Genomic DNA, 12,036 nt, shown 5'->3' on the forward strand with positions numbered 1-12,036 from the left:
CCCGCCTCTCTTTTTGTTGCCCAACTTTTCTCCTCTGTCCACCTGTCCCTACTCATGCCAGCCTTCCGCAATGTTCAAAGCTACTTCTCAGCCTTTGGTTGGCATTGATAAGACATTTTGGGAGGTAAACTGTGTGGAAGTCTCTGTGGCTGTCTGCTCTTTGAACATTCACTGCTTGCTTTGCAGACTTTACTGAATCAACACCCCCTTAAACTGAATTTTAACGAAAAAATCTTAAATTACACACTGACGTGACATGGCAACCCAACTGAGTCTTTGTTCACAGCAAGAATAAAAGGCATATGACAAATTAATGCTGATGGTTCACTGCAGTGTAGAAGAATAAGCTAAGCTAATTAAGCTTAATTACAGGCTGAAGTGCATTAGCCAAAGATTTTCAGTAATATATTCAGGGTTTCCTCCCAGCAAAAAGGTAAGCGACGCAGCTCTTTAAGCCTAATAATACTTCTCAACAAAGTATCTTAATTTCCTCCATCCAACATCAATTTATACACTTTTCTAATGACATTAATTAATAATGTGTTGTGTTGCACATAATTATGATTGTGGTTTCAAATTTTAGAGGAGTGTTTAATCTTGTTTAGTCATTCATCTTCTGTGCTATCGGTCCAATACAACCTGGTCCCGCCACTTCTAATGGATACACACTAACGTGGCACCTTTTCTAATTCCATTGACTTTAGTCTCTTCCTGCATGTTGGCCTTAAAGGAAAGGTGTTTTGAAGGTATCCTTACCATGAGCCCTTAGAAATATCACCCGGTGGGTGCTGTAATCTGCTTGTATTTAGTTGTTTTTTTTCTAACCCACATTTAGCCATTTTCATTCCTGCTTGGTTTTGTAGTGTTGTACAGAGCAGGACTATTAAATGAAACTTCCACGGAGACAATTCAAAGTGATGAAAAAAGGATATTTGTGTGCAGCATGCATTTAAAACGTTTCTTTCTAAATTATAGTGAAATGGAGGTGACACACACACACAGGCACTTGGTTATTAGGAATACACCTAGCTAAATCTAATACAGTCTACCCTAATACAACAGTCCTGCAGCTTATCCTCCCTTCATGAAAGTCATAATGCCCAGTTTGTGGATTCAGTGTGTACATTTTACTGCATTCAGTCGGTCCCTGCCGGGTAGCTTGCACTGCATTAGCAGCGGATACAAACAGTGCAGATAAATTAATAAACAGACTATCAGCTTCTGAACCTCTAATGAAACGCTCTGTACTTAAAAGAGGAATCTGGTAATGCCCGTCTTCATTATTTTTTTCTTTACCTGCTTTGCATACATAAACATCTAGGTATGTTTGAGTCCTTTTGGTCTTTCAGTAATTAAGTCCTGGATCCACAGTTTTATAACTAGGAAATGTGTTTTCAATTCAGCCATTACTGTTCACTGTAGTGTTTTTTTTAGGACTGGTTGTTGGGGGCTTTTCGGTCTATCATTTACAGTTTATGGTTGTGAGATTCCTTCGTTAACTTTACACTGTGTCCCATGTGTGTGTTGCCATAACAACCTAACCTATTAATAAATGCTTTGCCGTTTGCTTGATCTAAGTGATTTCATTGTTCTTATCTGTTATATTTTCTTAATTGTCAGAAATTCTCTTGAGAAATTCATTTAAAAGTCAGGATATTTTAAGTTTGGCAACATGACAGGTGTTACAACAACAACAAACAAAGGACAAAATCCATATGTTCCACTTCATCAACGTAACTCTTCTAAAAATGTAACATATTGTACTGTGTCTGGCTAACAAGAAGGAATTGCTTATTTGAGCAATGGCACTACTACATTTCTTGATACTTTCACTTGGATCAGTCAGTGCGTTTCCATGGCACAACTACATTGTATTTTTTATTTTTTTAAACCTTTATTTATACAGGTAAATCCCATTGAGACCGGAGACTTTTTTTTTCAAGGGAGACCTGTTCCCATTCCCACGTTACCATTCACACACATTCATACACCGATAGCAGGCTTACTATCGACGGTAATACCGAACTAGACACTCGAGCGGACCGTGTTACTTGTCTGAGTATACATGGCCTTTCAGTAATCAGATAAATGTCCGATGCATGGCTGTCTCCACTAGAGTTGCTGAAATTTCCCGAAATGGCCCCTTTTCAAATCCCGGGATTTCAGAGCTCCTCACGGGATTTCCCGGGATTTCCCGTTGAAACCATTATTGCCCTTTAATACTACTTTAATGGGACTAAATCAATGCAAATAGATAAATAAATGCAGCAGAACAAGGCTATATTACATCACGTTTTATTTCTACTTAAATAACATGAAGAAAAGCCATTCAAATTAGGCAAAATATTTTCCAGAAGATGCCTATTGAAAACGGTGTTTTTATGAAGAAAATACGAAAACAATTTCACAGAGGTTCAATATCAAAACATGGCCAAAAAACGGTGTTTGGCGAACAAATGTATTTCAAACAATCTATTTTTATTTCTATGAACGAAATCAGTTTAAATTGAATATTTTCCAAAGGATAGGCAAATAACAAAAAATGCACTAGGCTACCGATTGCTCTTAAAGCGGATACGAGTAACATTTAAATATCTTTTAAACAACCTCATGTTTCCTCTGATAATCATAAATTACCTTTAACAGCAAACGAGACCATCAGTGCAAAGAAAGACGTTTTTATATAGTTTTTATTACTGCTTTTGGTCTGGTCGCACACCCAGTCCGATTTTCGGTTCGCTCGTGCAGGCTCTATGGTCACATATCCGTATTGGTTGCAGATTTCAGTGTGGCGCTGCAACGCGATTTGAGAAGCCTATCCCTCCAGGTGAGGGAAGGGGAGCGGGAGCCTTGTTTGAGACAGTTATTTGTCGTCATAAATGACTGATAACGGGGCTGAACCATCAAAGAAAAAAAAGAGAATGCAATGAAGAAAAGCGAAAAGGGAGAGTGAGTGATAGGCGGGCGGGAGGACGTTGCCAAGCAACGTGTATACAATTTCACGAGAGCGAAACTAGACTGCTAAATGAATGAGCGGTTGGTACTAACACAAAGTTTGCTTTGCTTCACCATCATCAGATAACCATTATCTGAAATAGTCATTATTTACATCAACAACACAAACACATTACCTCATCGTGATCCATAGTCTACTAACTGCCGTCTCTCATTCATTCGCTTTCTGTGAGGACACAGCTCCGTGAGAGAGAGAGTAGTTAGGTGACGCTGCTGAATCAACTCATTGCAAGCAGGTGTGTGTACTGACTGGCATTAGTTGATGCAGTGTCAAAACCACTCTCACGGAGCCGAAAAGAGTCCTCACACTTTCAACACACGAACATGCACTATATTGCGCCCTTCTCAGTCCACGCTCACGCGCCTGGCACGAGCATTTGCGACAGCGGGCGTCGTAAAAATACTACCGCTTTTGTCCAAAGGGGACGCCAACGTGCCATCTTACTCGTAGTGCCTTTAACGTGTAAAATAAGACATGACAGAACTAACAGCCTATTCAAACTGACACGCTAAGCAAGATTACTTTCCAGCTTTCCTTTCTTTTATTTTCATGAAGTGTGACTTCAAGAAACACTGCTCAGCCTGTTTCTGAGCTTTGTCACGAACTGACACCGAGAACGCTCTTTCTTCCACGGACGTCGGCTGTATGGTGGAAAGTGCAGAGTAGAGCTGCTGCAGGTGTTTGGGTCGCTCTTTGGTTGCCTCGAAGAGCGCAAACTCGTTTGAAATTATTTTGTGGAGGTCATTCCCATACCTCTGGTCTGGCTCGGGACATTGCATGCAGTCATTAGCCTCGTTCGACTTGGAGCCGTCTTGCTCAGACCTGCGCAACTATGAAGCCCGTCTTGCTGAGCGCACAACAAAAATGCTGTGCGCTCAGCAAGCCGAGCGTCATAATTGCGCAGGTGTGAGCAAGACGGCGACATCTCTAACGAGGCTAATGACTGCCTGCTGCAGATGTGCAGTAAGGCTCTGGGTCATCGTCTGCTCGCTTGGCTCTGGCTGATACGCATATTCTTGGGTATCATCAGACTCTTCCTCGGACACAGCACTTTCAGTATTGTAGAGGCGCTGGTATTTCGTATGCCTGCCTGTCTAAATAATATTTAAAAATATATCCCCCCTCAAAAAAAACTAAAAAAAAAAAAAACGGGAGGACGGGTCCCGCGGCCAATTTCCGGTACTCCCGGACTGACTCATTTCACGGGAATCCCGAAATCCCGGGACCCGTCCAGCAACCCTAGTCTCCACTATGCTAGGTGGCGCTGTAGCCCTTTCAACAAGTGGTTATAGAGCCACGTCCGGCTCCCTTCTGGCAACAACCCTACTATTTTTTAAGTCGTCTCCTTACACTTCCTTGTGAAATCCTCCGCTGGGATTCTCGAGCAGGCACAGAACGCAAACTCCGATATGCAATGTCCGATCTCTGTATACATGCAGAGAGAATGCCGACTATGAACGAGTTATCTAGGTGTTCTTATCCGACTTCGCTTGTCCGTTTATGTGCGAAGTAGATCGGATAAAGGTGTTTACATGCAGTTTACAAGTCCTGTTGAAGTCTTATTTGTTTATTTACCCAATTATGAGTCTGCATGTAAACGCACTGACTCACTACTGTTGTAGGGGTAAGTGATCTGCTCCGGGGGCATAGCTGGATATGTTTCTCCTGCCTTCAGAGCAGTAGTGAGGCCAAGGCAATCACATTTAATTCAGTATCATGCAGTAAGACATGCTCTGTTTCATGTCTGCCAAAGACAGCACACCTCTAAGGGTTGTCACCATTTCAACTTTTGTGTTTATACAGTGAGTCATTAATGTGGCTTCTTACCTACACCTACAAGGCTGCTTGTAATTAAACATTGTTTGTTCTCTCTAGGATGTTGCATTAAATAGAATGGTAATGACTCAAATCTTCAGCCACAAAAAAAAAAAAAAAAAAAAAAAGGAACTACCGTCTCCAAACGCATGCATGTCCGTCCTGAAGTTAGTGGGAAATTCTTTGTCTTTGTTGGCGACACATTACAAAAATATCTTTAGTAACCAGGCAGTTCCTTTTCCTCATCTTGAAACATGCTTCCCGTTTATTTCATGGTTGAAAAGGATGTCACAGATATGGAAGTTAGCACTGATTTGAGGTCAGTCAATGAATGTCAATGTTCAATTACGCATTCAAGACATTCGAAGGATAGTGACACTAAATTACACCCTTTCAAATCAATAAATTTTTTCACAGTTGAAGTTTAAGTGAAGCAGAAAATGTAATAAAATAGAACGACGGTAGTATTCCTTTATGGTCAATAAATGCTTTTTCATTTTCTGGACTGCCAAGGCTGGTTAATACAAAACATACTGAAAACACTGCCCCATCTAAGGATTCTGCCTTTAAATGCAGCAAAAAGTAAGAACTCATTTAACAAAAACACAGTCTAGACACTGACTCTAAAGGTTACGTGGACTCACCTCCTCCCACAGCTCCCTCTTCAACCAGCTCTTCTGCCCTCCAGCCCATCTGGTTGCCAGTCCACGAGCCTCCGAGAGAATCCAGCCGATGATGGTGAGTTCCAGTGAAGCCGTCAGTGTGGATAGTGCGGGCCTCCAGGTCAGACTTGGAGATGGTGAGAGTGCGCGGTGCAGGGGTGGAGGTGGAGGGCATGGTAATCAAAGTAGAAGGCAGAGCCGCCGTGTTGCTCTGGCCTCCACCTGCACCGTCCATACTTAGCACTCTGGCATGAGTCTTTGCACTGGCCGTGCTAGAAGAGCGCTGAGCAGCACGAGAATGTGAGGGGCCAGCGCTTTCAGGTAAATCCCCTTCCCTTGGAGTGGGGAGTTGAGCAGCAGTGGGGAGTGGGGATGTAATGCCAGTGTTAGTGAGCTCCGGGGAGTAGCAGGAGGTAGAGGAACTCGAGTCATCGTCATCGTCGTCAGAGCTGTATCGACGCTGAGAACCCAGACTAGAACCAGCGCTCATGTCGCTGCCATCGTCCTCGTCGCTGGAATCCTCAAACAGACTTTCGCTGTACGCCTTGGCGCCCAGTCGGTTGCGCACTGGGATGTAATCTCTGTGTTGTCTATGATTGTTGTGACGCCTGTATGAACCACAGTCAAAACTACTGCTCCCTGCGCCAGCTCGCCTTCGTGGGGCTTTCCTTCGGCCTGGCCTGTGCCCAACACTACTGCCGCTGGCCCGCAGCAGCTTCAAGTCTTTAGGGCGCACCACCTGCTGAGCAGACTGCTCGGGTAGTAAAAAGGGTGTAGAGGAGATGGGCAAAGCAGGCTCAGAACACACCAGACCCAGGGCCAGCCCTGAGGGCACTGAATTGGCCTGCCGAGGTGGGGGGAGAGGAGGAACTGGGACATTTCGGTCTAAATCACAGACCTCTGATTGGCCACTACTTGAAGGGGAGGAGTTCTGGAGAGGAGGTGGCTGTGCAATATCACAGAGTACAGGGGGAAAATCCTCTCCTTCAACAAGTGTCCTGTCCAGCCCCTGGCTGAGGGAGAATTCTTTGGATGGGGAGCGCAGCAGCACACTGTCTGACAGGTTGTCAGTGTCACTGCCTCCCTGTCCTGCTGGATCCTCTGCGGGCCTGGGGACGCCCGTCCCTGCTGCTGATGCAGGAGCATGTCCATCGGAGGGCCGTGGCTGGCTGAAAGACGGACTTTCCAGCTGTGTGGAATCCGTTTTTTCGCTGCGGTAACTGCTAACAGTGCTTAGAGTCTCACGGTCTGTGGTGGCACCGCCGGCACTGAAACAGCTGTCCGTAGAGCCAGCTGCCAGCGCGACCCCACTGCGACTGCCTGGGTGCTCAGTCCCAGGTGCAAACACCACTGGGTCTAGGCCCAAACCCAGGAGGTTTTGACTCAGCTCCTCACTCAAACTGCTCTTTATAAGAGGGCTTAGGGGAGTATCCCCCAAGCTCTCTGATTCAGCAGAGGGGCCAAGGGGAGAATAAGCCCCCAACCCATTGTCCCCAGAACCCCGATGAGTCAGGTGTAATTCCTCTGCTTCCTGCAACGGTTCTTTCTCGCCCCCATCTTCTTGACTGGAGGGTGAAGGGGGGATAGACAAGCACTCTCCGGGTTCTCCAAATGCACCCGAAACTCCCATGAAGCCAGGGAAATCCCCTCCTAGGGCAGCAGCAATGCAGGACTGGCCCACCCTGTGAGCTCCTGTACAGTGAAACAGACCAACATTTAGATTGAAATGCACTTTGGGAAGTGTAGCAGAGAGGTTTTGTCAGAGTTGGGACCTGTTTTTAAACTTGTTTTTTTTCCTCTCTGAAATTATACATTTAAATGGCTTCACTACTATTCATCCTGATGGACTAAATGAAGAGCCATGTCTACAATGTGTGTGACTTCTGTTCAGGCAGGATGAGACTGCCTGTATGGAAGAGTTCAGTGTTTATGATGCTTGTATGTTTTCCATTTAAATTAGCAGACTTACTAGTGGTGTCCATGGAACTCTGGCGTAGTAACTCACGATGAGCTGAAGTAACAATCATATTATTGCTTCCTTGTTCCCGCAACAGCTCTCTGATATCTGGAGGTAAAAATGACAGAAGTCCCTCAAAAAGCTATAGTGCATATTCAACTCAGGTTAATAAAAGCCTGTCAATTCAGTTAAGCCATATGAAAACATAGAATTCAGAAACCTACCCTTAGAGCCCCCTGTATCTTCCAACTGGGGCAAGAACTCCTGAAGGATAAGGAAAATGTAACAAAAACAAACAGTTAGGGGGAAATTCAAAATAGCATATTTTCCACCATGCAGAGTACTATACAAATAGGGTTATCCTCACCGACACCTGGTTCAATCCAAACAGAGAGTGCTGGGAGCTGCAGCGCACCGGCGGTGTCGAGTTGACCTTCCGAAACACAGTCATCTCCACACCAACATGACTATCCCTATGAATTTGTGACACATAGAGAAACATGTATAGGATTTGTCCTTTCGCAGCATTGTGATTTCATAGCTTTTCACCGAAATGCACCAGAAAAGATCTTCCTACCTATGCTGATTCCCATCATGGGCACCTGAACCTTCTTCTCCGTCTTCTGTCCTTGCAGCTTCGGCTGTGAGTGAGGCCTGCTTCTTCTCCACAATCTCCCCAAGGTCGAACATAGCATGCAGCCGGAAGTTGACAATCTTAATGGCTGTGAAAAAGACTGCCACCACAGCAGAGTAGGCACCTGCTACCAGCAAGCTAGGAGGCAGAGCCTTGGAGGGAGTGAAAAGATGAGGACAGTAGATGAGACTAAATGTGAAAATAATACCATGCAATCCAAGTCAAGGATTGAGTACTAGGAATTCATTCATAATGGCTGGGGCAATAGAGACATCAAACTGAACACAGTGCTTTTTACTTATCATAATGAAAGCAAAGGGCCATAGCTAATTTCGACCACCATACAGCAACTACACAGCTACTGTAGTGCACAGGGCGACCACATATGTTGACGCAGATAGATTTGAAACAAATTCACATATTTCCTATAATATTTAAAACACTTCTTTGGAACTGAACTACATGGCTAATGCTATGGTGATGATAACCAAGACCATTGGTTGTGAATGTACACAAGCACTTGAAGACTTCCTCACATACTACTGTCTACTGTGGTTAAACTGGAAACGTTTGAATGTTCTCATACTGTTTGCCGACAACTAAATAAGGTAATGCTATGGATTCCCCCCTTCACCTAATGTGTCACAACCATGTGTTGTGTAAAACCCTTGTGCAACCATCCAGTGTGGTAAACAAAAGCAATTATTCTCGATAGCATTTTTCAAACAGTTTATAAAGGTTGTATGTTGATGTGGTTCAATGTGCTTACCATGAACAGCAGGAAGGGAAAGGCCAGGAGAAATATCCAAAGGTAGAGGTGGAAGCAGTTGGAGAAGGTGCTCTGATGCGGGTCCACATACCAGCCCCCTGTGAGTGAAGCCCACACACCCTGCCGCAGTATCTGGAGAGCCTGGGAACCCATCTCCACCTTGAGGTTCAAGCAAAAGCTGAAATGCTTCCTCAAAGGCTGTAGCTCAAAAAACTTTGCGGCAGTTCGAGCCACAGTATCTGGTATCTATGATGGCACTTCCATTGGGTATGGCAGGTTAACCAAGACTGTCTCATCAAGGACAATAGTTCTGCACCTTGGATATGTATACTTCAGTTGAGGAGGTCAAGAGTCCTTGCATATTCTTGTTCCAGTATGGGCTCTCTCCCTGCACCGACGCTGCCACACTCTAGTCTAATCCTTGTTGGGTAATCGGGAAGGTGACTTTTTGGCACATTGGTAACCCACAGAATGTATGAAAAAACATTCATCTGTAAGAAAGATCAAACGGGTTTGTTTCCTTATACGAAGCTACACATCACATTCAGCCCTGGGAACAAATTAGCACTAGGCATTTGGCAACAACCCATTCATGAAATTACACTGACAATCACAAAATCAGTTTATATCGAGCACCTTTAAGTATCTTTTCTAGCTCGTTTTACTTCAAGTACTTCCTTAAATTTCACATGATGATTATGAAACTATAGTTTCCTCTTGATTTCCAGCTTTTCTTCGATTAATATAGCAAAATAAAGATGAATTGGAATACATTTGTGTTCAATTAAATAATTGATCATTGATAAACCCTACTAAGGTTGAGTTGCAGAATATGGTTTATCTGATCACGAAAAGCAAAGCTGAGAATGACCTAAGCTGCCACTGGCACGAATTTACATTTGTGTAACGTTTGTCAGTACATGTCTTATAACCAAAATCAAAGAAGCAGGGAGGCTACATGACATATTTTTCAGATTTCAGACAGGATGACAGAGCTGAAACAGGCCAATGCTGTGCCAGCTAGATTAAGTTTTCTGATTGACATTAGCAAGCTAGCAGACTAGCTTACGAATATTTCTAAGCATTTGGGATCGGATAAAGTCTGACCTGTTCAACCGCCTTCAATCACCTCGGTGTATCTGAAAACCTAATCGATAGCAGCGGCACAACACTGAAACTGTCTGACAAACGTGAAACATCACTAGATCTCTTGATGCTAGTTACCGGCTAATGCTAGGCCGCATATATCAGCATTTCACCCTGGGTAATGTCTCTATCGTTGACTGACAAAATGTAAACGCCAGCGAACAACAACAACTCCGTTCCACCGCTGATCTCTGGGTGACTGTTAGCTGTCCGTCATTAGCTTGTGTTAGCTTAGTTAAGCACGATAGGTTTGATAATTGTGCTCACAGTGAAATGTTTCCCCATATTTTGATCCCAGCAAAGCTTACAATTAGCATTAGCTGTCCAGCTTGCCTCATATCCTCCTTCCGCATCCAGTCCTGGCCAAATCTCAGAGCTTTCCTTCTCAGGGAGCTAGCGAGCAAGGCAATGACCAATAACTGTAGCTTCACTTTTGTGGCCGTTGGCTAACTTATCATTGTTTTCTCAAAGTCCCGCATCCTCTTTGGGGTTAAAGGTTGACAGTTTTGCAGCAGGAGCGGAGGTCCTCTCTCATGATGAACGGCAGCTGTGTCTTGCCTCTAAAAGGTGCCAATGTTAAAATGTTACAACAAGCTAGCTAACTGGGTAGCTAGCGCTAGCTAACAACTAGTTGACACACGCGCACGGACGCACGAGAGAGCGAGCGAGAGCGAGAGATATTCCCATGGCGCTGATTGGCCATATGCACTGACGTCATCTTGGGGCTCGTTTTCTCTGCTATTTAAAAATTATGGAAACATCACATTCATATTTTTGTGATGACTCACAAACACTCTTTGTTTGTTCCTTAAATGACACCAGACACTATAAAGATATCAAATACAATAAACAAACAAACAAAATAAACATTGCGCATGATAAAAGCACTTTTCACATATCAAACTGTAATACAAAGTGCCTCACAGTAAAAACAATGAAAACCATGCCCCCATGATCATGAGATTGTGTTTAACTATGACTCTATGTTATTGACATCACACACGCTCAAAATAATTCTTATTGAAATCTTATTTTTTAAATAGCAAACCTTTAAGATAATTTTCCCTGTTGTGTCTCACTATTACTTTTATTTTGTTGCCTTTTTATTGGTTGCATTACATCCTGCAGTCATCTGCTTCTCCTCTGTTCCTTGCACTGTAGTGGGATGTTTTAGCAAATCACAAAAAATAAATATATAGATATAAGTAAGAAGAAGTAACCATCTTGGGCATCCTCTGTATGCATTGTCAGTTTAACACAAGCGAGATAAATTATATGTATAAAAAAGAGACATTATCTGTGCTGCTTTTTTTTTAAACAAACATATGAGGGCATGTACGCCAACCACACTTACCATCAAAATTCAAGTCAAAGGGGGTGCCCTTAGCTCAGTTGGTAGGGCGTCCCCCCCATGGGCCTCGGCCAGCAGCGGACCCGGGTTTGATTCCAGCCCGCGGTCGTTCTCTGCATGTCACTCCCCTCTCTGCCCCATTTCAACTCTCTCTACACTATCAATAAAGCAAAAATGCCAAAAAAAAAAAAAAACAATTTCATGGACGAAAAAAAATTCAAGTCAAAATTTCCTCAATCATCTTTGGCATGTGCAAATCAGGATATAAACAGTCCCATTGCTTTAATCTCTCCTGCCTGCTGTGTATAATTCAAAATATATGTTTTAGCATTTGTTTCATATTTTTGCACTTCATTCTAGATGTATGGACAGTGAAATGGCACATCGTTTGTTGTGGAATCTTGACATTGCTCTCTGGGGCTGAACCATGCAGCCAGGGGTAATGGTCAAGCATCAGGATCCGAGGATAACCCAAGAAACACATTAAAAACATGGTGTTTCTATACATTTGACAAGAAACACCTTTTTGTAAACCTACAGCATAGGCTATACGACTCTAGAGCCATTTCTAAAAACACACTGTAGAGGCTTTCAACTGACACATTCACAGACACCTGTTTAACTTAAACTTAACAATGTATTTTTAATTTGAGACAACCTTGAAACTGAACTATATTTTACACAGG

The 12,036-nt window shown here is 43.4% G+C and overlaps 1 protein-coding gene across 2 annotated transcripts in view; it reads right to left on the reverse strand.

Annotated features, from left to right (window-relative positions):
- The window catches only part of LOC307260370 (pecanex-like protein 3), a 29,103-nt gene extending 18,691 nt beyond the window's left edge, over positions 1–10,412 (reverse strand). For both annotated transcript variants that reach the window (XM_080040591.1, XM_080040590.1), the window contains exons 1-7: positions 10,308–10,412; positions 8,854–9,344; positions 8,028–8,236; positions 7,818–7,923; positions 7,675–7,714; positions 7,463–7,558; positions 5,476–7,185 (exon numbers count right to left, since the gene is read on the reverse strand). In XM_080040591.1, coding sequence (XP_079896717.1) covers positions 5,476–7,185; positions 7,463–7,558; positions 7,675–7,714; positions 7,818–7,923; positions 8,028–8,236; positions 8,854–9,006 — 2,314 coding nt within the window. In that variant the 5' untranslated portion in view covers positions 9,007–9,344; positions 10,308–10,412. The remainder of the gene's footprint in view (positions 1–5,475; positions 7,186–7,462; positions 7,559–7,674; positions 7,715–7,817; positions 7,924–8,027; positions 8,237–8,853; positions 9,345–10,307) is intronic.
- Positions 10,413–12,036: the final 1,624 nt, after the last annotated feature.

The sequence above is a fragment of the Ammodytes marinus genome (genome assembly GCF_949987685.1).
Source record: "Ammodytes marinus genome assembly, chromosome: 14".
Lineage (NCBI taxonomy): Eukaryota > Metazoa > Chordata > Actinopteri > Uranoscopiformes > Ammodytidae > Ammodytes > Ammodytes marinus.